At 37.0% G+C, this 27057-nt stretch overlaps 5 protein-coding genes and 1 non-coding gene across 11 annotated transcripts; 3 read left to right on the top strand and 3 right to left on the bottom strand.

Moving 5' to 3' along the window:
* Window positions 1-285: 285 nt before the first annotated feature.
* ABCG23 (ABC-2 type transporter family protein) lies at window positions 286-2533 on the bottom strand. The gene has a single exon (XM_011096616.3). The coding sequence runs from the start codon at window positions 2307-2309 to the stop codon at window positions 372-374; it is 1938 nt and encodes a 645-aa protein (XP_011094918.1). The 5' UTR covers window positions 2310-2533; the 3' UTR covers window positions 286-371.
* Window positions 2534-2683: 150 nt separating this feature from the next.
* On the bottom strand, window positions 2684-10893 carry LOC105174491 (serine/threonine-protein kinase ATG1c). The gene is given in 14 exon segments (XM_088875562.1): window positions 2684-3211; window positions 4172-4242; window positions 4414-4702; window positions 5664-6022; window positions 6131-6343; window positions 6346-6491; window positions 6575-6647; window positions 6957-7065; window positions 7157-7237; window positions 7309-7402; window positions 8101-8165; window positions 8929-8987; window positions 9075-9195; window positions 10210-10893. Coding segments are annotated over 14 exon segments (2163 nt in total). The 5' UTR covers window positions 10453-10893; the 3' UTR covers window positions 2684-2971.
* Window positions 10894-12172: 1279 nt separating this feature from the next.
* Window positions 12173-12246, top strand: TRNAV-CAC (transfer RNA valine (anticodon CAC)). Its single transcript has one exon. It is a non-coding gene; the product is annotated as a tRNA-Val (tRNA).
* Window positions 12247-12300: 54 nt separating this feature from the next.
* LOC105174489 (PRA1 family protein A1) lies at window positions 12301-15661 on the top strand. Its single transcript, XM_011096612.3, has 8 exons — window positions 12301-12704; window positions 13079-13119; window positions 13233-13311; window positions 14432-14518; window positions 14592-14680; window positions 14773-14844; window positions 14931-15054; window positions 15371-15661. The coding sequence occupies exons 1-7, from the start codon at window positions 12547-12549 to the stop codon at window positions 15032-15034; spliced, it is 630 nt and encodes a 209-aa protein (XP_011094914.1). The 5' UTR covers window positions 12301-12546; the 3' UTR covers window positions 15035-15054; window positions 15371-15661.
* A 304-nt stretch (window positions 15662-15965) lies between these two features.
* On the bottom strand, window positions 15966-24566 carry UPP (uracil phosphoribosyltransferase). Of its 6 annotated transcripts, none has more exons than XM_020697769.2 (13): window positions 24324-24564; window positions 24138-24230; window positions 23865-23943; window positions 23504-23562; window positions 23182-23259; window positions 22644-22734; window positions 22169-22217; window positions 21847-21908; window positions 21414-21481; window positions 20977-21032; window positions 20841-20888; window positions 20680-20753; window positions 15966-16263 (listed from the first exon to the last, which is right to left on the bottom strand). In XM_020697769.2, the coding sequence occupies exons 1-12, from the start codon at window positions 24453-24455 to the stop codon at window positions 20702-20704; spliced, it is 867 nt and encodes a 288-aa protein (XP_020553428.1). In that variant the 5' UTR covers window positions 24456-24564; the 3' UTR covers window positions 15966-16263; window positions 20680-20701. The 6 variants fall into 6 exon arrangements, with proteins under 6 accessions (XP_020553428.1, XP_088731601.1, XP_088731602.1 ...); XM_088875475.1 differs by lacking the exon at window positions 15966-16263 and adding an exon at window positions 18624-19061; XM_088875476.1 differs by lacking the exon at window positions 15966-16263 and adding an exon at window positions 18624-18983.
* A 1149-nt stretch (window positions 24567-25715) lies between these two features.
* LOC105174719 (protein VACUOLELESS GAMETOPHYTES-like) lies at window positions 25716-26813 on the top strand. Its single transcript, XM_011096907.3, has one exon. It carries the CDS (start codon window positions 25788-25790, stop codon window positions 26637-26639), a length of 852 nt encoding a protein of 283 aa, XP_011095209.1. The 5' UTR covers window positions 25716-25787; the 3' UTR covers window positions 26640-26813.
* Window positions 26814-27057: the final 244 nt, after the last annotated feature.

Here is a 27057-nt window from a genome sequence, read left to right as displayed (position 1 = left end):
ATCTAAAAGGTATCGCAACATCATCCATGAATGATAAAATGCGTAAAGCATTACAGACTTCATATTTTAGCAAATTATTATAATATTTATAATTGTAATATTTATGAATTATTAATTTAGAGTTTTAATGGGACCTAGTATTTATAAAGGAATTTTTCAAAAAATTATTATCTTATTATTTTATCGAATTTGATAATTTTTTACAAAGGCCCAAGTCGGGACCGGAAGATTTTATTATTTTACAGAGTTTATTAATTTATAGAGTATTAATTTATAGAGGTTTTACTGTATTTATAAATGTCGGTTGTCATACAACTGAATGTTTAGAAATTACATCAGAAGAAACGTATAACATTCTCAACATCTCAGAATTACAACATCGTTTTTGATACCTTGCGCAAGAGTATAATCCAAGAAAGTAGTCGATAAAACACGAAAAATGCCAACATAATCCCGACATTGATCCACCTTGTGTCTTTATCCAATCCTCTTCTCTTCAAGACCTCTCTCCCAGTAAGCAAACATTCTGATAAATTATCCCCAACCCCTCTCGAAAAACATTCATTTCTTTCACTCCAATATTCATTAATGACCAGACAATCCAGAGGGTACCGATAAAGCGAAACGTAGTACATGAAAAGCCAGTACTTGGGAATGAACTCCCTTGGAATGAAGTAGCCTGAAAATAGAAAGAAGGCACCAAGAACAGTGCAGATCAAAGAATTCCCAGATATAAAATCTGGAGATATAACACTCAAAAAGAGCACTAAAGAGCTGGCCATCAGCACTATAAGCCAAACCACAAACGTGAAGAAAGCAAAAGCAGAAGCAGCGGGGTTCAGTCCCACGATCCAGTACAAAGGGACAGAAAAAAGGATCGCTACTATGAATAAGAATGGGAGGAAGATTATGGTATTGGCAATTAGGTATGATGAAATCCTGTAGGCACCCCTGGATGCTTCTTTCATTAAAACTTGGCGTTCTTGAAGGTAAATGGGCAGAGCTTCGACTGTGGATGAAAGAAGAAAACTGAGACTAAATGCAAAAAGGCCTAACCTCTCCGCAACTCCTCCTTCATCTTTCCTTACTCTCATGTAAACACTCCCGAGACCGAACCCTCCAACAAGAGCCTGCATTGTCCGTGCCAACAATAGTTGCTTTGTCCTATAGATTATTTTCCAGAACCTCAGGCAGAGCACCGTTATTTCAAACAGTCTTGAAAGAAATGGATCAACAGTGGTTTGCTTGTAGGCTAGTTCTATCTGCAGCGTTGAATAGGAGGGACATATTTCTTTTCTGTCTATTTCACAGGGGTGGCTTTTAGAATACGAGTCCTCCAGAATGGAGATAATCTCCATTGAGAATTCCAGGGGATTTAGCTGGGGTGGGACTTTGAACCCCTGTCTTGTAATGGCTAGCTCTAGCTCTTGGAGTGAGCCATGGTGGGCGACTGAGCCCTGAGAAAGGATCAAGAAATTGGGTATTTGTTGAATGATTCTATAACTTGGCTGGTGAATAGACAAGACTATGGTTCTCTGCTTGGTTCTGGCCATGGATGAAAGCAAGCCGATCACTTGAAGGGCAGAGCTGCTATCGAGCCCAGAAGTAGGCTCATCCAGAAGAAGAATTGGTGGGTCATGGATCATGTCTACCCCAATGGACACTCTTTTCCTCTCTCCACCTGAAATCCCTCGATTCTCGCCGTCTCCAACAAAACCGTCGGCTACATGTACTAGACCGAGCTCTTGCATTAGGCCCTCAACTCTAGCTTCTCTCTCTCTGCCACTCAGCTCCTTGAGCCTAAAGTTGGCACTGAAGGTTAGGGTTTCTTTCACTGTGAGAAGAGGAAACAGAGTGTCCTCCTGAGCTACAAACCCACATATCTTCCTCAGCTGCGGTTGGCTTGTTATTGCATTATCATTGAGTTTAATACTCTTGGGGTCAAAGTCTCTGTCTCTTATCCTGCCAGAAACAATTCTTAAGAGTGTAGACTTACCTGTGCCGCTTGGGCCAACAATTGCGAGAATCTCAGAGCTTCTAGCAGTGAAAGAGACTGATTTCAGGATATTCACTGGCTTCTGCTTCACACCACGGAAAATCAGGCTGGATACCCATGCTTTTTCCCTAATAGTGTACGATAGATTAGTTACACTTAGCTTATAAGCTGTTTGGTTGGGGTGTTGCTGCAGGGGGGAGTGGTTACAGGAGGAAGACTGACTGGTGGACTCCTCCGGCGAGTCGGATGTTGAGAAGAGGACAGCTGAATCATCTTCAAGGCTTAGCCTCGGTGGTTGAAAGCATGTGATCATTGTTTCAGGCTCAATGTTACAGAAACTTTGGGCTGGGGAAGATTATTGAAATTATGATTTAAAGAGAAGGTAGTTTGGGTTGGGAAGAAGAGGTTGGACCAACCAAGACGATTGCCGCAAAAGCTTTCTCCTATGGATGAAGAAAGGTAAACCATCTGGCAAAGTTTGTTGATCCAAATCCAAGGAGTTTTGACTAAATTACATTGTGTCTTCACAGAAAACCTCATGATACAACAATTCTTATCTACCAGCCACATGGAATTTTGGGATATAGTTCTAAGACAATCTCAAATCCAGATTGCAAGTAGTAGTTAAAAGTAGAATCGTCGATGAGAGAAAAATTAACACGCTCACTGTACAAAAGAACAATCTCATAGACAAAACAGAAACTCTTTACTTAAGTTTTGGGGTCCCAAACTGTCGTGGTCCTTAATGGGGGATTATTCAAGGACCACGGATATAATTTAATTAATACACCCTCCAAGAAACGGCGCCTTTATCAACTTTGTACTTTGAGCATCCTGTCAAATTCATGTGAATATCAACATACTTTTGTTCCACATGCTTAACAATTGGTTCCCCTCAACCCCACAAAAAATTACTATACAAAAAATAATAATAATAAAAAAATTAAAAAAATACAGAATTTATCATCACCAGTTTTAAGTAGTGCAGGACTGATCCTCAGCCTTTAACACAACCATTCTTTGAGACCGTGAAATGCTTTGCCTGTTATTGAGGACATCAATGTAGCTCTGAATACGATACCGATCTGAGTTTGTGAGGGAAAATGGAGGATTCACAATGAGACATGCTGCTTCCTTTAGAAGAAACAGTAATAAACACACTGCTTTTGAATAAAAAACGACCGCACTTTCGACATCACCCATATATTCATCCACCTGCAAACCATGCATAAAATGACATTAATTTAGCCTCCAGATAGGCCCTGAAATATTTCAAAGAAAAATGTAGTAACTTCATTCTATTGGTTAGGAGCTCTAGTAGACGATAGCATGTTTGTCAACCAATATCCTATTCATTCCAAACCCTCCAGCAATTAACCTTGCACTGTAGAAGTATTTTGGCTCTCCTCTTGAATAAAATACCTAGGCTAGTGCCTGCTAAGATCATGAGATTCAACAATTCTAACATCAAGTTTATATAATTTACTCTAACGTAATCCTGGCTGGACCTGAAGCAACTTGCATCCTATTCTATTACCACTATTTCCATTTAATAAAAGTTAGAACAGTTTCATGAAATAAAAATCTTCAATTGGAAATGGGGTACTACTAATTGATCTATAACAAACATTAACTAATGACAATAAAGCCAATTTACAGAGAATTTCAATATAGTTATCATGCAAGCTTATCATTTTCCAATAGTAAATCAGTCAAAGATGATCATCTCATGCAACTAGCTATGAGCCAAACCCATTGAATTGTTCATCTAGACACACTTCCAACATTTAAATATGCAATATACTCCAGATTCCAGAGTAGCACATTCATTGTAAGCCAGAAGTAAGGTGATACCTAACTCATGAAGAAATTAAAACTATTTTCCAATAGTAAATCAGTCAAAGATGATCATCTCATGCAACTAGCTATGAGCCAAACCCATTGAATTGTTCATCTAGACACACTTCCAACATTTAAATATGCAATATACTCCAGATTCCAGGGTAGCACATTCATTGTAAGCCAGAAGTAAGGTGATACCTAACTCATGAAGAAATTAAAATTAAATAATGTATTTTTCATCATGGTTCTTCTAAAACAGAGAGTTGGTGTTGATTTATTATGGAACTTAGCACGGAAACTGTTAGCAGAGGAAGAGAAAAAAAAAGTACTTACAGCTCCACGTCTGCCTAAAGCAAGGGCAGACTGATATATTAATTCCATTGCATCTGGCATCTCCATATTCCCTGAAATAAGTAAACTTGCAAAACATCATGGGCACAATCTACAACATATAGCAAATTTACAACATGTAGCAATAGCACATGGACAAATCATAAAGAGAGCATAATTTGCTACCAATGACCGACTAGGAATGTAGGTTATAAAATGAAAGGCATCTAACTGCCATATTATACCCGGCTCTATTAGCTCAGCAAGTTCCTCAGCGTGCCCAACTTCATGAAGAAATGCTCTCTCTATCTCTGCATAGATATCAAGTTGCCCCTGTGCATTGGCCGAATCATGGGACTTCTGGGAATCTGGACTGTACTGAACCTTAGAGACTTCTCTGAATCTTCTCTGTTGGCTTGGACGCCCTTCAGTAGCTGAAGCCGCATGAGCATGACAAATATGCAATGCTTTCTTCCAAATAGCAAGAACTACAAGCTGAACTGAAAAGGCTTCTAGATGCTTTCCTCCTTCAATCTAGAAATGGTAGCCACTTCTATTAGTATGAAATGGTATTAGCAACATTAGAAGACAGGCTATGTCAGCAGAGGATAAAAAAGATGAGGACAATTTAAATTAGAAAGGTCACAATGGATTGACAATGAACACAAGGGACTTACACTAGACTACGTTCAACTTCTACCGCGGATTTGATGCTCAATTGGCACAATGTAATCACATAGGATGACAGGAACATCTTTTCACTCCAAATTTGAACAATGACAGCAGAAGCACGCTATAATTCAGTAAACAGTTTGAACCATAAAGAAGATCCACCGGATAAGATGAAATAAGGCATAAAAGACCATACCACCATTGGCAGGCTGCCCAAAAGATACTTAAAACTAAGGGCTCTTTTAGATTAAGGGTGTTTGATCTGTTAATCTTGAGTACCATCTTTCGGATTACAAATATTTCATAAGAAACACATGACACCGTGAATTTAGCTGAAGTTATGAATACTTTCCAAAGCCAAATATTTCAGAGTATCATCTTTTCCTTGCATATAATAGGAGGCGAACAAGTCCCCTACCATCCCTTTCTCCTATAGGGTAGTTCTTTTTCACAATTAGTATTTCGTTTTGAATAACAGAATTTACTGATAATATAATAATAGCACGAAAGCGGTTGTTTCAAAAGTTTTGGTGGTTCAAATAACATTGATGGCAACTTTGTAAAATGTTTTAAACAGTAGAAAATAGAGCTTAGAAGAGCTCAAAGCAACATCTTGTGCGGAAAGGATAATGTTAGGGCCAACTTTGGACAGGTATGCAACATTTTTGAAACCTTAAAAATCCAATACCTAACACAGACATTAGTATATAAAACCAATGCTACTAATGGAGAAAGGTGAGTTTCGAGATTCAAGAAAATTGCCGGCGAAGTCGACTTCTAATTTTCAGTTTGCATATGGTTAAGACAAAGTTCAGTGAGGTACCTTGTCATTCACTAATTCTGTAATGGCAGCTGCAGAGCACTGCAATGAACTGATCAGTGTCATGCAGTCAGTTAATGGTTGCTCCAAAGTGTCTGCTATATCCATTGATCCTTGTGAAATCCCAGGAGCAGAAAGTCGATGTTCAATAACCCCAGTGTAATCAACTATACCAGTTGCTCCACCAATTATTAGCTCTGAAGCACTTGGTGTGGAGTTCATATTTCCAGAATAAAGAGATGAACTGCCACTTTTGGACGGAAAATGACTTGGCTTAGAAGCATGTGCCAAAGATGATAAGTCCATAAGAGGACCAGAGACGATTACATAATCCTGGACGATTGACTCCAGCGAATCCATGACTATCAAGTCAATGCAAACTAGACATAAGTAAATAAATATCTCCTAGAAAGAAAGCTTTTGGATGGTCCAAATAAAAAAAGAACATAAAAGATAATTAAGTTAAGTACCTTTTGGGTGATTGTCTAGTAATTCAAGGCCTGTGTTTTTAAGAGATTCTCTCAGGTTTCCTTCTGAAAGACAGCGGCTGCCAAGACTGGACCCTGTAATTTCGGTTTTGTGTGGGGCATAACTATACTTGGAAAATTGTGTTTTGTCTGCAAGAATAGGAATATCCCTCTGATCAGGCTTTGAATCAAGAGAAAATCCATACATGGATTTCATGTGTACCTACTATGGAAAGATGTACTGCCATCAGGGCTGCTGGAGAGGTTTCGTAGACTGAATGGTAGGCAATCTTCTTTCAAAGTTTTTCCTGTATTCCTCTCAGCAGGAGGAAAACCACCTAATACTCTTTCTGATTGCCTGTTTCTGAAACCAAATATGAAGACTATATCCAAATATGCACAGAGCTTATATTCTCAAGATAATTCAAACATGTAGATGTCACTTACCTGATGGATCCATCAGGTTGCTTTTGAGATAGATATGGATGGTTAAAAAATTCTTCAAATGTCAACCGCGCCACTGTTCAGCCAAGGTATGACAACCAATAGATGCAAACTTCAGATAAAATAAAGAATACAACACCACAAATTCTGACATTCAAATATTAGCCATCAGACAATCCAGATAACTGATCTTTGTGGGAAACCACAGTAAAGGGTGGGATGCCAATTTCATACCGCAATAGCTTAGTAAGAAGAACCTTGTCAAGGATTAACCTCAGAACAACTTCCTTGAACAAACAAGGTTCTGAAGTTAACAGCTAACAAGAACATGGACTTCAGCTAAAAAAACTGCAAGATTGCCACAGTAGTTAACCAAGTCGAATACCTGGATTACGCTGCAATAATTTCTTACACAAATCCGTGCAGTGAGGACTCAAATGCTTGGCCTCGGGTGGAAATTGCAAATCAGTTGACCTTATGATGTTCTGGAGCAGCTGAAATATGATTTTGCCACCAGAAAAAATCAGGAAAAAACCAAAAAGATATCTATTTTTAGTTGCAAGAAGAAAGAAAGAAGAAACATACATGTATCTGGTTACTTCCAGTAAACGGAGTTTTCCCAGTTACAAGTTGATAAAGGATGGTGCCAACACTCCACAGATCTGCCTGCATTACTGGATCAAAATAAATAAAGGATTTGTTTGATTGGTGTATGAAATATGTAAAGTCAATCTCACCTTAGCATCATATTTTTGGAGCTGCATTATTTCTGGAGCCATGTACAGTGGTGAACCACATAAAGTTTCCGCAAGGCCTCTAGGTTGTAGAGATCTGGCAGAAGGAAAAGGAATTTCTGAGCTGCAATTTCAAGCTTTCAACAAGCAATCATGCCTATGTCTCTTAGCACATTCCAAGGATAAACACACTATTATTTTCTAATACATATTACTAAAGCGAAAAATACTTTGTAGGATACTAGTTGAGCCCAAGCCTGAGGACACAACACTTCTGGATCCAGTGTTTGATGAAGGATACGGAGCAATCATTTCAAATGACTCCGGTAGTTTGGATATCAGATCCATCATAAAGATAAAAGATAAAGCTGCAGATAGTTGCTACAAGGTTTGCAAACCATATTAAAGTTCCAAACAAGTGCAGCAACTTTGTAATCATGGATTTGAAAAATCATGAGCAGCTAAGTCATCCAAATCCAAACATAATTTTATGTTAATTTGCTGACTCATGTGACTATCTAAAACAAGAATGGCCGATAAGAACAGCATAAAATTAATGTCTCTCTCCGATAAGAAAGATTTAGAAAAGAAAAAACTGTACCATCAATAAATTTCGTTTGTTCCTTCCAGGCCAGATGTCCAATGGCACAGGTTGCATATTCAACATTGTAAGAAACATTTTGGTGCAGATACTTTATTAACAGCCAATGTAGAAAATAGCATGTAACGCATTGAACTAATCCAGAATGAGGCTAGTGGACTTAAAAGCCAGTATATTAGAGAAAATAGCTATACCTTGCAAAACCGAAATCAGCAATCTTCAAGATACAGTTGTCACCATCAGTGGAAAGGAGGAGATTCTGTCCAGAAATGAGAAGCAGGAAAATGCAATTTTCAGTTCATATGACCATCTATATTATCATTACATCTGGAACTGGTGCACAAAGATGAAAGCCTGATTGATGAAACAGAAATATTTCTAGTGAAGAAGGCAACTATACTTAAGAACATCCGAGGAAAGTTAATAGTAAGCAAGCTTGAAACAAAGTACTCCATTGCAAGTTATCATTGCTTGAGCGCACCAAATACCTTTATGGAGTTGCAATGTTCACACTAACGGATGAAGCCCTTCTAAAATTTTATCAGTCATCAAACTTCAGGCATTCAATGAGAAACTGCAGATGATAAACTTAGAGATTGCCTTCCCCTTATTATTTACAATAACTGATGCTTCAGAATAACTCATGACCAGAAATATTCTATATGTAGAAACCTTTAGCTATATTGATTATGGGAAAGAAAGTTCACGTATTTTTTATGCAAAGCGGATGTTTTTCTACTGGCTAAATCTGACAATAGGCAATATTACTTAGCAAAATCTCTTTTCTTTTTTTCCTTTTTGGGGTGGAGTGGGGGTGGTCGACAGAAATGTGAAACCAGCATAAACTTTGGTGGCGTTCATGGAAAGAATCAGAAAATTTTAATAGGGAATTGAGTTCCTGAATTCTGCCACATGGTTGCTCGTCTTTGATGAGCCATCTAACAGAACTGTGTATTAAGTTCAAATATTTATATTAGCAACAAGAAAATAGATGAAGTTTAAGGTTTGGTTTCAAGGCAGACCTGTGGCTTTAAATCCCTGTGTATAAAGTTGTTTTCACGAAGAACTTTCAGACCCTCCGCTGCATCATTTAGAGCATAAAGAAACCTCTGAATTATGCAAGGAATGAAGCAGAAAAATAGAAATACAGAGTAGGAACAAGGGATACCTAGTTGCTGCATAAAGTGCTTTGCGGTTGCCTCGGGAACTCTTCCTTGGCTTTGTTGAATATACATCGAAAGGTCACCCCCTTTGCAGTACTCCAAAATAATATACATCTTTCCAGGTTCCTAGTTACACATAATAGAACTTATTTCCATCAATTACTACTCAAAAAACATTACCTAACTTATAGTAAGAAATACTTCTATAATTTAAAATGATTACGATGCCCAAAATCTGTTCGTGCTCAACTTTTCTTTATATATATCCAATGAACTCAAGGCATGTTGTATTTTACCAACCATTGAAATTCGACATGGAAAAAGGTAATGCAAAAATAACATCATGCTTGATGTTTCCCAAAAATGCCAGAGCACATGATTTATTCCATCTTATATACCCACCAGCAAGCAGAAATTATCTGAAGCCGCAATTGGTGAAAATATCCGCCAAAAGAATGCTAGATTAAAAAACAATATTTCTTCGGTGTTCTGTTATAGAGCTAACCGTTGCCGGCTTTTTCTAGGATTAAAGGCGCCAACAACATCAGAACAAATCATGATAGAAATAACTAGTCGACGTAAAGTGTGCATACGCAAGCCGGCAATCACGAAAAACAGCCTATAACTGATAATAACATTGACCATATGGAAAAGAACACTTGTTCATTTCACTTGCGACTATACAATCCTGGCTTTACTTGTTCCTTTTAAATTCTCTATCGGATTTTGGTTTCCATCTAGTCCTTCTGTTCATTAGCCTCCTCTAGCTGGCTAGTACTAAAGCAGCCATGCAACACAATAATGACTTTCGTCAGAGCAAAATTACAGAACTTAAGTATATCATCTCCTAATACAATAACAAATTCAGTGTCCTACATGTGCATTCATCTGAAAAACAAACTACATAATTTTACTTCATAATCAAAATACACCCCCCCCCTCCCAAAAAAAATGCATTAAACTCCAAGAACACTAGAATCAACTCCAAGTAGTTCATCACTCCAACAGAATAAAATCAACAAAACATAAATCAGACAATAAGAACCTACTCTCTTCACTTCACATCTTTTGCTTCACATATAATTCTTTCACTTTGAAGAAAAAGACAAAACAAAACCGACAGAGAGAGCAGCCGCGAACCTCGATCATGTCGTGCAAGCGGATAATGTTAGGGTGATTGATTCTCTTAAGAATAAAAATCTCCGACTTAAGGCTTTCCTGCAGTTTAGGACTCAATCGAGCGGTGACGATTTCTTTGATCGCCACTTCAGTCCCATGGACGCGGTGGCGAGCATGCCACACCGTCGAGAACGAACCTGCCCCTATCTGCTTCCCCACCATATAATCCCCCACCTCGTCATACCTCCTCGTCGATTGAGACATTGGAAAGTTGCGTTTATCCTTGGATGCAAACCAGCAGAGTAAGAGGAATGAGAAGAAGAAAATGACGGGTTTTGGTGTAGACTTGGGTTGGTTTTGGCCCTTTTTCCGCTGGTTTGCTTCCTTTTCCACTGAACTTTTTGTACGTATTTATTTACTTGTTTTGAGGTGGGTTTTGGTTTTTCTTCTGCCTATAGTGCTTTCTTACGGAGGGTCGTGGGTAGGGGGGATGGAAGGTGGAGGGAACTGGAAGATATTAATGGAGGCCGTCCGGAGGAGTTTTGATCTGTTTAAATAGTGTTTGCTTGCTTAAAGAGTCGTAATAGAGCGGACATATGCTTACAAATTTCAATGATTGGAATTTCGGAGTAATTAAAGTTAGCTTTTTATTTATTTAGGGTGATGGAGGTGGAGGCGCAGCAGGTTAAGGAGTTGGATGGTTTGCTTGAGGCTATGGTGTGCCGATCGCGTGGAGTGCAGTTTTGAGGTGCCGCAACCAGTACAGGAAACGACAACGTTGTTGTTGGTACGTGGCAACTTCTTGTTGGCGCAGTCGCATTAACTTTTTTACTTTGTATGGTCAGACCTTTTAGGTTTAGTTTAGATAATCAATCAAACCCATTAGAACTGATTTAGTGACATTCCTCATGTGCGAAAAACCTATCAAAATCATCTATTGGATTTAGCTTCATTAAATATATTAATTTATTTTTTTATTTATTGAAATGGTATAATTAATTCCTTTAATAAGCGATCGAAACACAAATATAATGTAATTTTTTGTTGTATTTACTTTATTGAAACATATAATGGACTAAAATTACTAAAATAAATTACTTCTTTCAGTGTCTTATGAATAGAAATTGAGCAGAAAGATTGTTGTTTGTGTGAATTAAGAATATGTAACACTCATATTTTGTTTAACAAGCGAAGTTGTTTTAAGATTTAAAAATCTTAATAACAAACATTTGCTTCCATTGTTACCCCTCATGGGGGTAGTTTGAACAGGTGAGGACTTGTAATTTTATATTTATTTTTATTTTGTTCCTTCTCCTATGTTTTGTAAACTTAGAAGAGCAATGGGCAAATTGTTGCAAACCTCTTCTTCCCTAGGGGAAAGGAAATGGAGCAGACCTACCTTATAGGGGAAAGGAAGTTAAATTATGATGTTATCAAGAGTCATTTCCATTTGACAGCGTATACGAATCCAACCAAACAAGTTCTATATGTTTAATCTATGGCAGTCGAATTTAAGTTGAGTATTGTTCAACTAAAAACACACAAATCTTCAATAGCTGATATATGATTATGTATATTCTTTTATTATTAAAAAATACTTCTTTAGTGTCTCGAATTTTTATTTATTTTTTAAATATTTTCGCAACTTCTTTATTTTTTCTCACTTTCATCAACTTCCATGTTGCATTTTTCTTTTTCTAATTTTTAAAATTATTTGAAAAACTTTTGATTTTCTCCTTATTTTCGACTTCCAGGTTCTATTTTTTCTGATATAATGTTTGATGTCAAAAGTGATGTGTTTGTGAACAAGATATGTATTATGGAGGCGTATGGCAGAAGCTGTTGCCAAGACTGTAATTCAATAGAACAGGCCCATTAATTATGTCAAAAGCAAGTATTCTATTGTAGATGAAAATTTATTTCATAATTTAATTCCATCATTATTTGGTTTATTAAAATTTTAACTTTCTCAAGTCTCAACACCGTCTGGGTGGTGTAGTCGGTTATCACGCTAGTCTCACACACTAGAGGTCCCCGGTTCGAACCCGGGCTCAGACAATAATTTTGTTCCTCTATCACCGTGGCCCTCGCAATTTCCAGTTATCTTCCTGCCCAGTGCCCCTCTCTCTCTCTCTCTCTCTCTCTCTCTCTCTCTCTCTCTATATATATATACATACATACACCATAAATCTTTATTTAATCTGAGTGGTATTTCACTATTTCTCTCAAAATCTTACGTAAAAATCCCCAAATTAATCTGTCGTAAACTCTTTCATCTCCTTCACTTTTCTTCTTTCCATCTATTATCTTTGCTGCCTAGGGTTCCTTGCAGTTAATTGATTAGTCAATTGAGGGTAGATGGATTGGAGTAACGTGACAGCTGAGGATCTGATCGAGGCGCTGCGAGAAGTGGACTGGTCATCGCCGCCGCGTCCTATCTCGGAATTCTTTTCCCGATTCACTTTGCCGCGTTCTTATGCCAAATGGAACAGTCGCCTCAAGTGCAACCTCTATTAGTACGGTTTTGACGTTATACGGATAATCATCTGTGTCACAATTTACAAACGCGGGCTTGTTTCTACATTTTTTACATAATAGATTGGTCCAGGGATCTTTATATTGTCAATAGTTAATTCTACTGTTCGTTGGTCGGGTGAATTGGGAAAACAGAAAAGAAAAAGAATTAGAGAAACTTCAACTGGTGTGAAAATTTTAATGCGACTACAGTTTTTCCACAAGAAAATTCTTGCATTAAGATTTTAGTATTTGTTTGAAAATAGCTTGTGAAAATTTTGTTTCTTACCAATGGCATAAAAAAAGAAAAACGTGTTTGGAGCTTTTATTTTCACGTTTCTGAGTCAGTTCTCATATTTTTATCTTATTTTTGCAGCTACCGGACCAATTATTTCATCATGATTGTTTTCATTCTTGGTAAGAGAGCTAAAAGATTATGGTGAATACTTGGTTGGGTTTATGCCATGTAGTCACATGTTTATTTCTTTGCTGGACTATTAATTGAAGTATTCCTGGACTGCGAGTTTCAGGGATGGCATTTCTTAGGAGGCCACTTGCAATTGTTGCTGCTCTAACGACAGCTCTGAGCATTGCTTTTCTAAATGATAGGTAAGGATTTTCATTACACCATCACAGTGCCCTGCTTTGTCATCCTGAAAACAGCCAGTAGTTTCTGTGGTGTGTTATCAATAGAATATGCAAGTTCAGCTATTCATATTACGAAGTTAGCTGAACTACGTAAACTTGCAGTTCGATGGAGTTTCACGATGGGGCCAATTCCTATATTGGATGTAGGATTTGGTTATTCCCCATCTAATATCTTGTAGATTGTGTAATGATATTGTTTGATGTGTTGAAATAAATGTTGAGTGGTCCCAATCGTGGAAAATTCCTAACTATACTGGCTTATTTGGAGACTGCAAAAGTTGCTTAGTTCAATTACATTGTGAAAAAGTATTAGAAAAAGATAGGTACAAGTTATATACAGAGTAGAAGGTTGCAATGTCGTGGCACATTAGGCTTTGGATCATCTGTGTGCAAGTATGAAGAGTGGTATTGCAATCTGCAACTGCGAGAACCTGTGAAAATGAGATCTATACCAAATTTGAGGAGACACCGTGCTGCTTCAGAAGCTTTTTATCACTTTTGATGAAAGGGGATTGGGGGAGTGATGTAAAGAGAGTAAATCGGGAAAGGAGCATAGACTGGTTAGAAAAGAGCTGCATAGACATCAGAGGAGGAATAAAAAAGTACAGTGGCCACTTCACTATTTTAAGAATAGCAATTTAGTTCAGTGTGTAGATATGTTTGCATTACTAACCCCCTTTAGTTTTTTGCCACTGTACACTGTTTCTCTTATGTCTTGGTTGTTGCATCCCACTGCCCACCTTGATGATAACTCCATTGGGATGCTCATCAAAGACTCTGAGAATTTTTGGCTTGCATGCTTCAATTTGTGGTTTTGTGTCACAATTTTGATTTTTACGATTTGGGCATAAAATGGTAATATATGGAGAATCAAAAGCTGTTTGTAGGTTTATCCAAATGCTCTAACCACGCCTTTCTCTGAAACAATAATAGAGTAGTATTACTCAATTCTTTTAGTGTTTCCTTTAGTTTTCTTTTCCTTGAAGTGATTACAGCTAGTGTATGTGATACTCTGTTGGGTCCCTTGTTCATTGTTGATCATTTCACTTTCTTTATGCTGCTCCAATTTTTGTGTCTTCAGCTTTGCAGGTACTTTTAGCGAAAAAATTACAAGAACTGTCAGGCAGTTTTCTCCACATTTAGCTGCCAAAATGAGACCTCCTCTTACGTGAGTACATTTGCAGCTCTGAGATTGCTGATCATTTGACTATGCTCCTTACTTGGATATCTAACTTATTCAGGCCTGTTATTCGGGGACGCCCATCTGCAAAACGAGCAATACATATATGTGGACGCCCTCGATGGGTGTTTGTCTTGGTATTTTCTATTGGTAAGAGATTCCCAGCTCTTCATCATCTTTGACTTTTTATCTGGTACTTGGTGATTGTAATGTAACGTGTGTGCAAATTTTTCTTGCTGCAGTGAGTTTCATCCTTTGGTCTGTCTCTTGTGGCATTCTCACTGTCTTGTGGGCATTCACTATTGGCCTTCTTGGTACTTTAGTGCTTAACTTTAAGATTATTTCCTCGTTTACATTCATTTATTTCTCTGACCCATCCCTCCCTCTCTCTCTCTGCTAGCCACCGTCATCCATGCAAGCTTTAGGACGCCAAACCTGAAAGCTCGCTTGAACACATTCCGTGAGGAATTCCGTGCTGTTTGGCGCAATTATAGTGAGCTGTAGCTTGTGGATGACAGATAAATGTTAGTTTCTTTAACCTCAAAACTGCCTATATATCAACTCATTTTTCTACATCTTTTAATTCTTATATTCATTTTTATTTCCTTTATAATGCATGTTCTATTGTTGCATTACATGTATTATACCAAGTTGCGGCCAAGACCCAGGCTTAGGATAATTTAATTGATCTGGCTGTGGCCAGCCTATGGAAAGTCTTACTTACTGGTTGCAAAGGGGTTTTAGCAGTAGTTTTTGCGAGTGGATTCTTGATGCTTCTTTGAAAGTCTCTATTATGATCTGACTTGACATTTTCTTCTATAATTTTTGCTTTCTATCTAGGGTCTAAGGGCCGCGTGTTGCTTATGAAGATTATCCCTTGTGTTCTCATGCTCCTGTCTTCGTTCGAGCTGTTGACAAGACACAGGGGCTCCTGATTTGCAGATTAAGCACAAGTTTGTAAAATTCTCGAATTCTTTATTTGGATAAATGGATCACTACTATTTATGGTTTGATTCTGAGAAATCTTTTTGAATTAGATAAAAGATTTCTCACATGATGTAAAGAAGTCCACTGCCGGTGTTGGGTCTGAACTTATTGCAGCTTACGAGATCGTACAATATTTCATTGGAACTGTGCACTGTTGTGTTATCAGAAGTATGTATATCTTGCCTTTTCTGCTAACAGGTGAACTGATGTTTCAAGCCTACATAGGCTTCTCCACCAAGCTGTATCTTTTCAAATGGAATTGCTCATACGCTGAGCTCTCTGTGCCAGCAGCTTAGAACCCAAAGCTAGTTAATGATAAAATTTGGAGCATTTCCAGCATTACTCGTTTTAGTTTTGGTGTATTGAACTAAGCTATATCGTTCATTTTCTTTGAGGAGACATTGTTGAAGAGCATTTTAGTTTTTCTTTCCAATATGCAACATGTACATAATTGCACATGACCAACCAAATTATCGATGCGCCGAGCGTCAACAAAAAAAGAAGTTGATATAAAAACAAATAGAAAAGGAAGAGAGATGAAAAAGAAGAGAAAAAGAAAGGAAAAGAAGAGAGAAGCACAAAGCAGAAATTCCATAAGGGGAACAGCGGAGCACACGCGTGGATTTTTGAGCGATCGATGCTATGCAGGCCACGTCTCTTTTGGCATTCTTTCTCCAGATCCTCCACACGCTTTCTCCGCTGCTCATTTAATTCTTTGATGCCGTATCTCCCAAAGCGAAAAGCACCTGAAATTTGCTAATTAAGAAGACGACCTACAACTTTTGAATTCAGTGGAGCATATTTCACAATCCATGCGGATTGCCACAGATCTAATATATTAATCCCACATTTGCAGCTCTTTACCAGCAAAATAAAAGAGAATGCCAAACACAAAAACTTAAAGTAAAGCCCACAGAAACAAACCGTTGCAAAAAAGCCGAAAGCATATTATTTAATTTCAATCAGTTGGCCAACGGAACCCATCACGTTCAAAGCGAACCTTTAACCATCTCTTTATCTTACAGCATTTTCTGCTTGATAATGAGTGCTCCGTATGCTCTTTTCAAGACGCAATCTGTTGCTTCCAGCATTACACTACCCAAATCCGAAAGAAACTATTACACCATTACAAACAAAAGTTTAATAAAGTCGTGTTTTTCTTTTTGTTGGTCTTTAAGGACGGCGACTTAAGGTGTTTACTTACACAGGCTGGCCCAGGCTCTCCTGTCCTCTTTCTACTTAAGACCATGTGCACCACTATCTCAATTTCTCTCCATTTAATGACAATTAATATAGCATGATATAAACATATATATATATATATATATATGCCATTATGCCTAACTCAAGATTCCCATATATTCTTTTCTCCAAAGGAAACCGGACGTATACAATAGAGAATCAGAGATGAATACTTTGTCCGGTATTCATCATGAGTTGAGCCAATGACAGGTCTGAAAGAAAGGTGGAGCAAAAGCAGCAGCCGAAGCTAAGGAAAAATGGATGATTACTGGCATTGGGCTCGAGCTCTGGCCACGGCCTGTGGCTTCATGCTGTTGATTGGGTTTGCTTGCTGTTGTCTCAGCAGCAAACCACGGCCGCACGGCGACTCCACCAGTGGCACCGGCGCTTGCAGTTGCGATGGCGGTTATTTTGGTGTGTAGACTAAGTCCGTAGTACATGATCATCAGAGAGGGTAAATTCTCCTGACAAAGTCTCCTTTCTACCTAACAGGCTTTTATTGCAACAGTTGATATGGTTTTCTTAGGTGGGGGCTTCTGTTCTTGAAAATTGCAGGATAGTTTTTTTTATATTTTGTGGCTGAATGCCTGTATAGATAGGTATTTGACGCTGGATTGGCTTGGTTTCTTGCTTAATTTGTTAGCTGTATAGATTCTTTGGTATTGGTAGGCATTGAGGAACATGGTTCTTTGTTTGCTCTGTGACGCTTATGACTGAATTCTGACATAGCGTTCGTAAATTTAAGAATTTGGTTTGCGGAGTGGAAATTTATTCTCTCGCCCGACTTTTAGGGACTAGTAATTTTTAAATATCAAAATTTACTATTTATTTCACTTCTTCCGTTTAAAAAGATTTGATCAAATTAGTACTTTTAATATTTTTTAATAATCTCATAATTATATATAGTTATTATCTTAACTACCTACTATTCCACATTTTTTTTTACCTTACTTCTTCACCATTTATTATAATCTATTCTTTTCACATTTTCTTTTCTTATCATCTCACACTAAAATTCTTTTCATTTATTCCCGACTCTCGAGAACCGTGTGCGACGATAACTAGTATCTTAAGTGGAAGACCTTTTTTAATAACTACCACTGGTGTGTCAAACACGCGTAAACTAAAATACCCACTGCTGCCACCATTTCCACCATCTCGTTAACATTAATTTTTCATCAATATATTTTTATTCATACATACTTAAGGTTAATTCATTTGATCAATTTTGAATATTTATCTTTTTTTTAATTTAATTACAATAATGTAGTAAAAAGATTACGTTATGAACACATACCAAGAGTACTTTGAGTACTAATATATAAATACATCCGTCTAAGTGTAGAGCATTTTGATGGTTTGAAATTGAAAGAACGTCTTAAAAATTTCCGGTATTATTGCAGAATCGGATTCAATTAATCATGATTATCTTCACCACCGCTAAACTTTTAGACCATCTGCAGTTATAATGCAGTTTGGCAAGCTTCATCAAAGATTTAAGAAATGGTGGGGTGGAGTATCGATAATCACATTTTGCAGCAGGAATTAGAATGAGATTCAAACGAAAATGAAAAGTTGCTCAACTTTCTGCCTGTTTAGACAAGGTTAACAATGCTGCAAAACACTATGACTCCAGGACTATGTTCTATATTTCTCATATCGAGTACTTAAAAAGAAACAAAAAACAAAAAAACAAAGAAGCTATCTTGATTTCCTCAATTCAAATTATATGCATTTACGTATGTGACAAACACTAGGGAGAAAAGATGGTGATGCAAATGTTTCTTTCTCAGAAATCAGATATATTCTGCTATGTATCATCCGACACTATTCCGAGAAGGTAAAGACATTATGCAAAGATTCAGAAATAAGAGGAATGACTTTATGATTTCGCCACCCATTCACACAAGCTCTCGAATAAGTTTATCAAGAAAAATACACTTCAACTCAAGGTAATTGTTGCATATCACTGAAATGGAGGCAGTAGCAAAAGAAAACACACACCACATTATTTGGAAACTCTTAAATTGGAGTTTGCTAGAGATTTTAGCAGCTCAGTTCGTCCTTGATATGGTTCGCCATTGAATACATTCTCCTCAAGGACAAACATTATATTATAATATCAGCCACCACTATGACAAATTTGGGGCACCCTACTGCATAACCTCTAGGGATAATTACACTCCCCCTTCCAATAAGGTTTGGTGTAGTCACATGTATCCCCCTGTAATTTGGGAAGTTACATCAATCACCCTTGAAGTTTGATTCCATCTAACAAATAAGTCCCTCCGTTTTGAATTTGCTGATATTAACAAAAAAAAAGGAAAAAAACTGAATGAAAATTAATATTTACCATCAATTGACTTAATACTGATTTATTGAATGTCAAACAATTTGTTTCCGACTAACCTAACCTTATGTTGGTGAAGATATACCTCCTCACATGTATTAATGTATAAAAACATATAAAGGTAATTTTGTTATAAAAATATTTATTTAACTAGCAATAAACCAATAATAAGCCAATTGGGAGTAAATATAGATTTTTTTTCTAATCTTTTTGTTAATATCAATAAACTCGGCGAATTTTACTAACTGAAAGAATTATTTATTAGACGAAAATAAACCTAAGGTATGCTATATGTAATTTCCCAAACCAAAAGGATCTACGTGTAATTACACCAAGTTTCAGGAGAGGGGAATGTAATTATTCCTAACCTATATTACTTCTAAAGTGAGCACAATGGAAAAACGGTTTCGCTCTCACTACATTTCTACTTACGCGGAATTATGGAAGGGCTATGCGATTTCCATAATTTTATACGTTATATATCAAATTCGATTAGGTAAATCAGGAGAATTCACATCTGGATTCAGAGATAACAACTACTTTACAGATTCATTCATAATGATGATTTTTTCTTTCGTTAGTAAAGTGTAGCAACCAAAATCTACAAGGGATTTACAGGATCTAGCAGAATTCAGCAGATCTTGGTATATGTTACATGACTATAAAAGACACAGCACTCTCAGACACCCGCACCCCATCCCACCCCCAAAGGACGAGGGATACTAAGAGAGTGAAAGATGGATGTTACTACATTATACATTATGTGTGTCTCAGTTGTCATTCTGCTTCTGGGGCTGCTAAGCTTTATATGGCTCAAATTTTTGGAACAACGAGTCTCAACCTTCAGAATGAGTAGGACTTTGCAAATTTATGCTTACACTATCGATGGCCGTGACACAAATCACACTAGCCATGTTGAAAGAGATGGTGGAACTGCTACAGCACCATCCCGCTCCGGTCACAGAGAAGACAGTGGACAAGATGCTTAGTGTTATCATGAAATAAGAGTTGTAACTTTCCTGATGAAGATGTTTGAATTTGATGTTACTACACCAGAGGATGAGATATGTAATCTTTTGAAGATATTCAACTGATTAAGATACTACCAAAACAAGCCACTCCGCCCATCCCAACTTTACATCAGTTATTCTGCTTAGAATAATTAAACATGTAATAAAGAATAAATATACAGGAATGACAGCACAATAGCACTACTGCATCGCAAAACAGAAATAATAAATTGAAAAACATAATACAGAATTGCAATTTGCAAGCATTAACAACTGAAAGATAATAGGAATAAAAACTCTTTTCAACAAAATAATCACATTGTTTCCTCGGTGAATTACTGAACTCAATGAAGATCTTAAAGGTGTAACATGATCTCTCATTCAACAAATCCAACATTTGGATAAGTTTACGGAATTTCTGAGGATCTATGCAGTTGAAAATTGGTAATTTTGTCCAAAAAGTATGACTGGCTGCTGACTGATATTCCAAAAATTTAGGCAGAGCTTTTCATACCTCAGTGATATCAAAATTGGAAGTTATGAGGATGGAGAAGATTAACCTAGTTGTACAATTTGCTAGATTTATGTGCCGAAGCTACGGTCCCCTGCATCTCCGAGTCCAGGAATTATGAACCTGCAAAATAGTCCAGAGAATTCAGGAAAGGACAAATTTAACCGAGTCTCCAGCAATTCTATTAGCTCACTTCACATATTAGCCTACCCTTTGTCATTAACGGTAGGGTCGAGAATTCCAGCATATACGTGAAGCCTGACAAAAAATAGACAATTCCTTAAACCAAAATATGCAAAATAGAGGTTCTGAAGGTAATGGGAAATGTGACCACATATATTGTTACCCAGGGAACTTCTCGCTTAACTTCTTCAGTGCAGGAGGAGCAGCAACAGCAGATATCTAAACCAAAAAATTAGCACAGCTAGTAAAGCTTATACATAAAATCAGAAAAAACATTCAAACTGTGTAAATCTAGTAAATGAAACATATCACATTCAAGATTTCAAGAACCTAATAAAAAACCACACGAAGCAATCTTCCCCGTTTTCATCAATGGAAATTTACAAAGAAAAATGAAGACTTCCAAGGACAACTCTACACTCAGGTAACCAGGCATCTTGTGCCAAAATTAAGCCACAATGACGACTATACAGCCAATACATGGAACATTTAGCAACAATCTTCTGAAATCAGAAAAACAAATCTTGATAAAAACAGAAGATAACATAAACAAGAACTCCTACATAAATGAACTGAAGAAGAGTTTAACTAGAAACCAACCACTTTTATTTGATTGTTGTCAACACCTCGGTCCTTGATAAGTTCAAGCGCTGCAACCACTGTACCACCTAAAAGAGTTACATGCAGACACATCAACAAACATTTCCTTGCAACACTAGAAGAATATAAGCACTATTATCCTATCTACTGAGCCATGTGCAATGTGTTTGAAGCATTCTTGCAGTTCTAGTTGAGATAGACGATATAGATGCCATTATGGCAGTATATTTTATCCTGTGACACATTACAAAGTCTACAGTATAGAATCATTTCAGGATAAACATATCCAAACTAAGTAAGGGTTGAAACTCTGCCATCCGCTTCTTTTGTATCGTACTCATTGAGCAATATTGAAATAGATCAACACAAAATGTTGAGCAAGCTGATATGCCGTAATAAACCCAATATAGTACAAACAGTATAAAATAAGTACCTGTAGCAAGCATGGGATCTATGACAAATACTCGAGAACCTTCAGGAAATTTCTCAGGCAACCTACAGTGGATGTAAAACTTCTATTAGACTTGTCAAAAGGCTGACCTATATGTTAGACTTGTCAAAAGGCCGACCTATATGGCCGATATACAACATAGAACTCATGACATGAGGTAAATTAAATGAAGATGACAAAAGGTTCTGGCTTATGCACACTCATATATCAGTCTATAGGACAAGACAGGCTTTAAATGACAGAAAACACATAAGACGAACTTATACTGATATCCTATCAAATTTTGTCTGTGATGTATTCTTACTTGTTCAAATATACAGTTGGCTGAAGTGTTTCTTCGTCTCTGCTAATCCCTAGCATGATGAGTTTCAACAATACCACAAAGTTTCAATCAGAAGGAAAACATGTAGAACAATCAGCACAGAAATGGATAACAGTGATACATAAAGAAATAAAAATAATAATGAAAATAAAAGGTATTGCATGAGAATGAACTAATATATCAACTATTTGGAATAGAAAATGTTATTTCTTCACAACCAAATTTAGTATGTAAGATGTATTGTTTTATTTCTCCTCAGAATGTAAGAACATTCTGGAACACAAGATGATGCCATTGTTGCTGCTGCCAACATGTAGAAGTGTATACATGAGGCGCAACAGTACTTAAAAGGCGCCTAATGTGAATCCAATCAATGTTTTAATATGCCATCAATAAAGAAGAGGAATCTCAGGATCTGGATATTGGTTTCAGTTTCCAATATGTAAAGAGAGCAAACCTTCTATACCTAGATGATATGTCTTTGTTGCTGGTAAAATTGATGATGCATGCTCTGCCAGAGCAAGCCCAGCTCTCAATATGGGAACAATCTGTAGAGCAACATAATGATAAATCAAGTCTTTACACAAAGAATCCCCCTCTAAAGTCCACATGGGATGATACAAAGTACACAAAACCAGAAGATGCTTCCAGATATGCAGAATCCTCTGTCTCCGGTAAACAAGAGTAATGTGGTTCTAAGCACTAGATACCCATCCGTTACTCTTATCCACCAATTGTTCCAGAGAGTGACTTTATAGACCATAATGCCTCTACAATGAAAAATCTTGGAATGAAGATAATCTAATCTCCTGGGGTCCGTCTTGTTACTAGGTTAAGTTTTCTTTTGGTTAATTGGTGCCAATTATTCAGACATTGTATGCATGTGCATGGTTGTATGTGCGTGTATGTGGTCTTGTGGGCAGCACAGGGGGTTATTTGTGTTAAGAGAGGGGGTTAGTTGTGTTAAGAGAGGGGGAGAGAGAGAAGACACTCACTGCAATAGGTTCCCTTGGATCAATAAATTCCACTGAAGCGTCACCCATAGGCGACTGGATCTCACCCGTAATAGTTGGCTGGCAGCAATTACAAAATAGATATTCTAGATATCAGAATAGGCACAGTCTTCCAATCCGCAGAAGTTTCCAAACAATAAGTTCACACTTCACATTATTATATAAATTTCAGGCTTGCAGCTTCCATGTATTGCTGCTTAGTCGAAAGAAGTAGTAATTGCAGAAGTTTACAACACTTGTCAACATGTAAACTGTAAATGCATATCTCAGACAGAAAACCTCAAATGCAAATATCAAAACTCACCAACCAGTCTCTTGATGCCTCGTACATTAGCAATCTCCCAAGCTCAGCCATAGCATTCTCTAAAACAGTAGAATGGAAGATAAAGGGAAAACATTAAAAAAGACTGGACATAACTTGGAAGAATACATGACCAGCCACCTTCATAAAACTGGAATGTTACAGAAACCCCATGCATGTTCGCGTCATTAACTCAAAAAATCTTGAAACTTGATATTTATTTCTTAAACGTAAGCAAAGCAAATTTTCACTTTCATACACTAAATCTTTGATCAAAATCACCTTTTTCAGATCAGGAAAGAGTCCGGTAACTTAATACTCGTGACCCCATAAGTTCAGATTTATAAACGAAAGTTGGACTCACTGAATATCGGGCAAGGCGTCTGCTCATTCCGAAGAACTGAAACCCAGTGCTTAATTAGAGGGTGCGGCGGCACAAACACCTAAAGATAACACAACCACTATACCAATCACATCATAACTAGTTTACCAAACAAAAAAATCTCAGTTTTCTTATACAAACCAACAAAAAAAAAAAATTGAACTTTGAAACTGCCCAGAAAACATTGAGTGTTCTTCGAATTAGCAATTTATCAGCAGCAAAAACAGCGCAGCAAGAACGACGACAAGAACTGACCAGCATTCTGTCGCCCGAAATAGGTCTTTTCTCAGTTGTAGTTTGGCAATTCACACAAACGGCGCGTCGTTTACGACGATCCAAACGCAAAACCTATTTAAGTACAATTAATAAAAAAAGATTACAACTTTAAAGGAAATTAAAATATGAATGAAAAAGACGGTGTCCGTCTGTATGTGTTTGTACCTTGGGATTAATTATATGGTAGGAGGTGTGATTGGGTGCGGGGCGGTGTTGTGGAGGGCAAAGTATTGACGAAAAAAGAGGAGCATCGGAGGCGAATGGCGGAGGAGGATAATTATAGATTGCGAAACCCATTTTAATGCTAAAAAATGAAAAGCAAAAAGGGAAAGCGGAGTGAGTGAGTGAATGAGTGATTGGTTCTTGGCGTCCAGATTTTTCGGGTGCTGTGAAGAAGAGTGTGCGGGAGCATATGATGAGGCGTCCCACATATGATAACTTCCCTTATTTTTAGATTAATCATAGGATTTCTCAGAAAATAAATTTATATAAATAAAATCTCATTTAGTTATACTAACCGTTATGGCACGTTATTTATTTATATATATAATAAATAATTTTTTATATTTTTAAATATATTATAAATAAAAATAAATATGTTATATTAAAAAAAAAGCTAACTTATTAGTTAATATATAATTTGAAAAGTTAAATAAGTTGGTTATCTTATCAGTTGAAGGGTATTTTTGTCTTTACAAAAGATTGGTGCAGCGGTATCATTAACCGTCATTTGTGAGTATGGAGCCTTTTTTCTTTTTATATTAATATAAAAAAAATTTGAAAAAGTTATATATATTTCGTGTAATACATTTTTGAGGAAGTAAAATATTATTTTGAAATATTTCAAAGAAAGACACAATTAATAAATTTTAACGTGGAAAAAGTATTTCTTTTTCATAATATTGTCATATTAGTGTGTTCTTTATCTTAAATACTAGCGGCATGCTGTGCTCAACGCTCTATATCTATAAAAAAAAAAAAAAATTGTAGAATTATTAATATTTTAGTACATAGCATCAAATGTTTTGAGTCAACTAATAAAGACTATTTTGTGTGTTTTTTTTATTTAAAGACTACTTGATGTGTTCATGATTTTGTGGGAAGCAAGTTGAGTTAAATATCGAATTGAATTTTTATTTTAAATTTTATTATATTTTTTATTTATTTAATATATAAATAATTGTCCAAAAAAAATTAATGGTATGAGGTGAATAAAAAAAAAAGAACTTTGTGAAAAGAGACAAATATGGTATGAAAGATGAAAAAGAATGAAGTTTGAGTTGAGAAAAAAGAAAAGTTGTGAATTTATTAAAGTATTATTATGGCCAGATTCTTTTAAAGGAAAAAAAATAAATTAAAAGATACTTATATTAAAAAATTAATACAAAAGATTGTCATATTCATAATAGTACTAAAGCATATTGTTGGTAGTTGACCCAAAGGCTCATCCAGCAACTCTGTCCCAATGTATGAAGCCAACTGCACAAACTATCCAAGTCTTCGTCTTTAAAATTCAAAGTCTTCTCTACTTGTACATATTATAAACTACAACCAGCAGCTAGATTAATACAGCTTAGTGTAGAAAGCCTTTGTTTGTCCTCCTCTTGCTTGACAGTTTCAACCTCTGCCATGGCTCCCTTACCCAAGAATCCCATTCTCCATTTCACTCACCCTGCGCATCCATTAACAGCATTTGACAGTCAGCAAGATTACTTGTGCAATGGATGCAAAACTCTAGGAAACGGAAAGCGATATCGATGCCAACGGTGTGATTTCGACTTGCACGACTACTGCGGGACGTGCCCTCGGGTCCTCTCCTCGTTCATGCACAAAAATCACTCCCTTAGCCTGGTGACACGAAAGCCACAAGGCACACGCCAGGTCCATCGAATTTGCGACGTCTGCAGAGATCCCGTGGAGGGCCTGTTTTACAGGTGCAAGGACTGTCAGTTTGACGTGCATCCACTGTGCACACAATTGCCTGAGAAACTCCAACACGCCCTGCACAAGATCCACCTCTTGATTCTCCAGTCGTCGACGGTGCCTGGTTTCTGTGCCGTTTGCAGAGGATCTTGCAGTAGTTGGCGGTACAGGTGTGGACTTTGTAACTTCGACATACATTTGGAGTGTGTCTTAGTGCCTGTTGTACCATGTACGCAGAATGGGCGAGGTTCCAAGGAGAGGGGAGTTCCCATATTTGATCAAGGGATTCCTTTCCAGCCCCCGCCACAGTTTGCTGGACCTTACAGTTATGGGTGGCCTGGTGGCCCTGGTAACGGTTATCCTTTCGGACCAAATATGCAGCAGAATCATCAGTACACGTATCCAAACAATTTTATGCCGCAGAACCAGGTAGGTAGTAGTAATAATGGTACAGGGCGCCTTCGCAAGTCGATGTTTGCTTTAGTAGCGCAGATTGGGTTTGGAGTGGTTTCAAATATGATCTTTGGAGTGGATTTACCTTCTCTGTTCTCAGGTTGAGGTCAATGTTTCAAATTTGGTGTGTTTTAAGTTGTTGTTGGGAATGTGAGGGAAGTTCAGGTTTTGTCTCTACATATTTTGGTACATGCCAGAAAGAAAATATTGTATGAGATGTTCTTCTTTGTTGTTTCTGTTCACTGATTATGAATGGTTGTGTCCGTGTTTTGGGAATAATATTCTATGTATATTAAGCTTTAATTATGATTACTGTTTGATCAGCGCATTAAAACTTTGCTTCGACTATGTACAATTTTTTCTAAAGTAAATTTTATGGCCATGTAACAAGAAATATCTTGAATTTTGAAAAAGAATAATTAATTTCCTAATCATGTGCTCATACAAGAATACCACATTAATTACTTCTCTTAATCCCTTTTGATCATTTCAAGAAACTTCTTCAAATCAACCTGCAAATCAC

Source organism: Sesamum indicum, linkage group LG11 (assembly GCF_026168435.1).
Source record: "Sesamum indicum cultivar Baizhima isolate 11 linkage group LG11, ASM2616843v1, whole genome shotgun sequence".
Taxonomy (NCBI): domain Eukaryota; kingdom Viridiplantae; phylum Streptophyta; class Magnoliopsida; order Lamiales; family Pedaliaceae; genus Sesamum; species Sesamum indicum.
The sequence above is the reverse complement of the archived record's forward strand: the minus strand, read 5'-3'. Positions and strand labels throughout refer to the sequence as shown.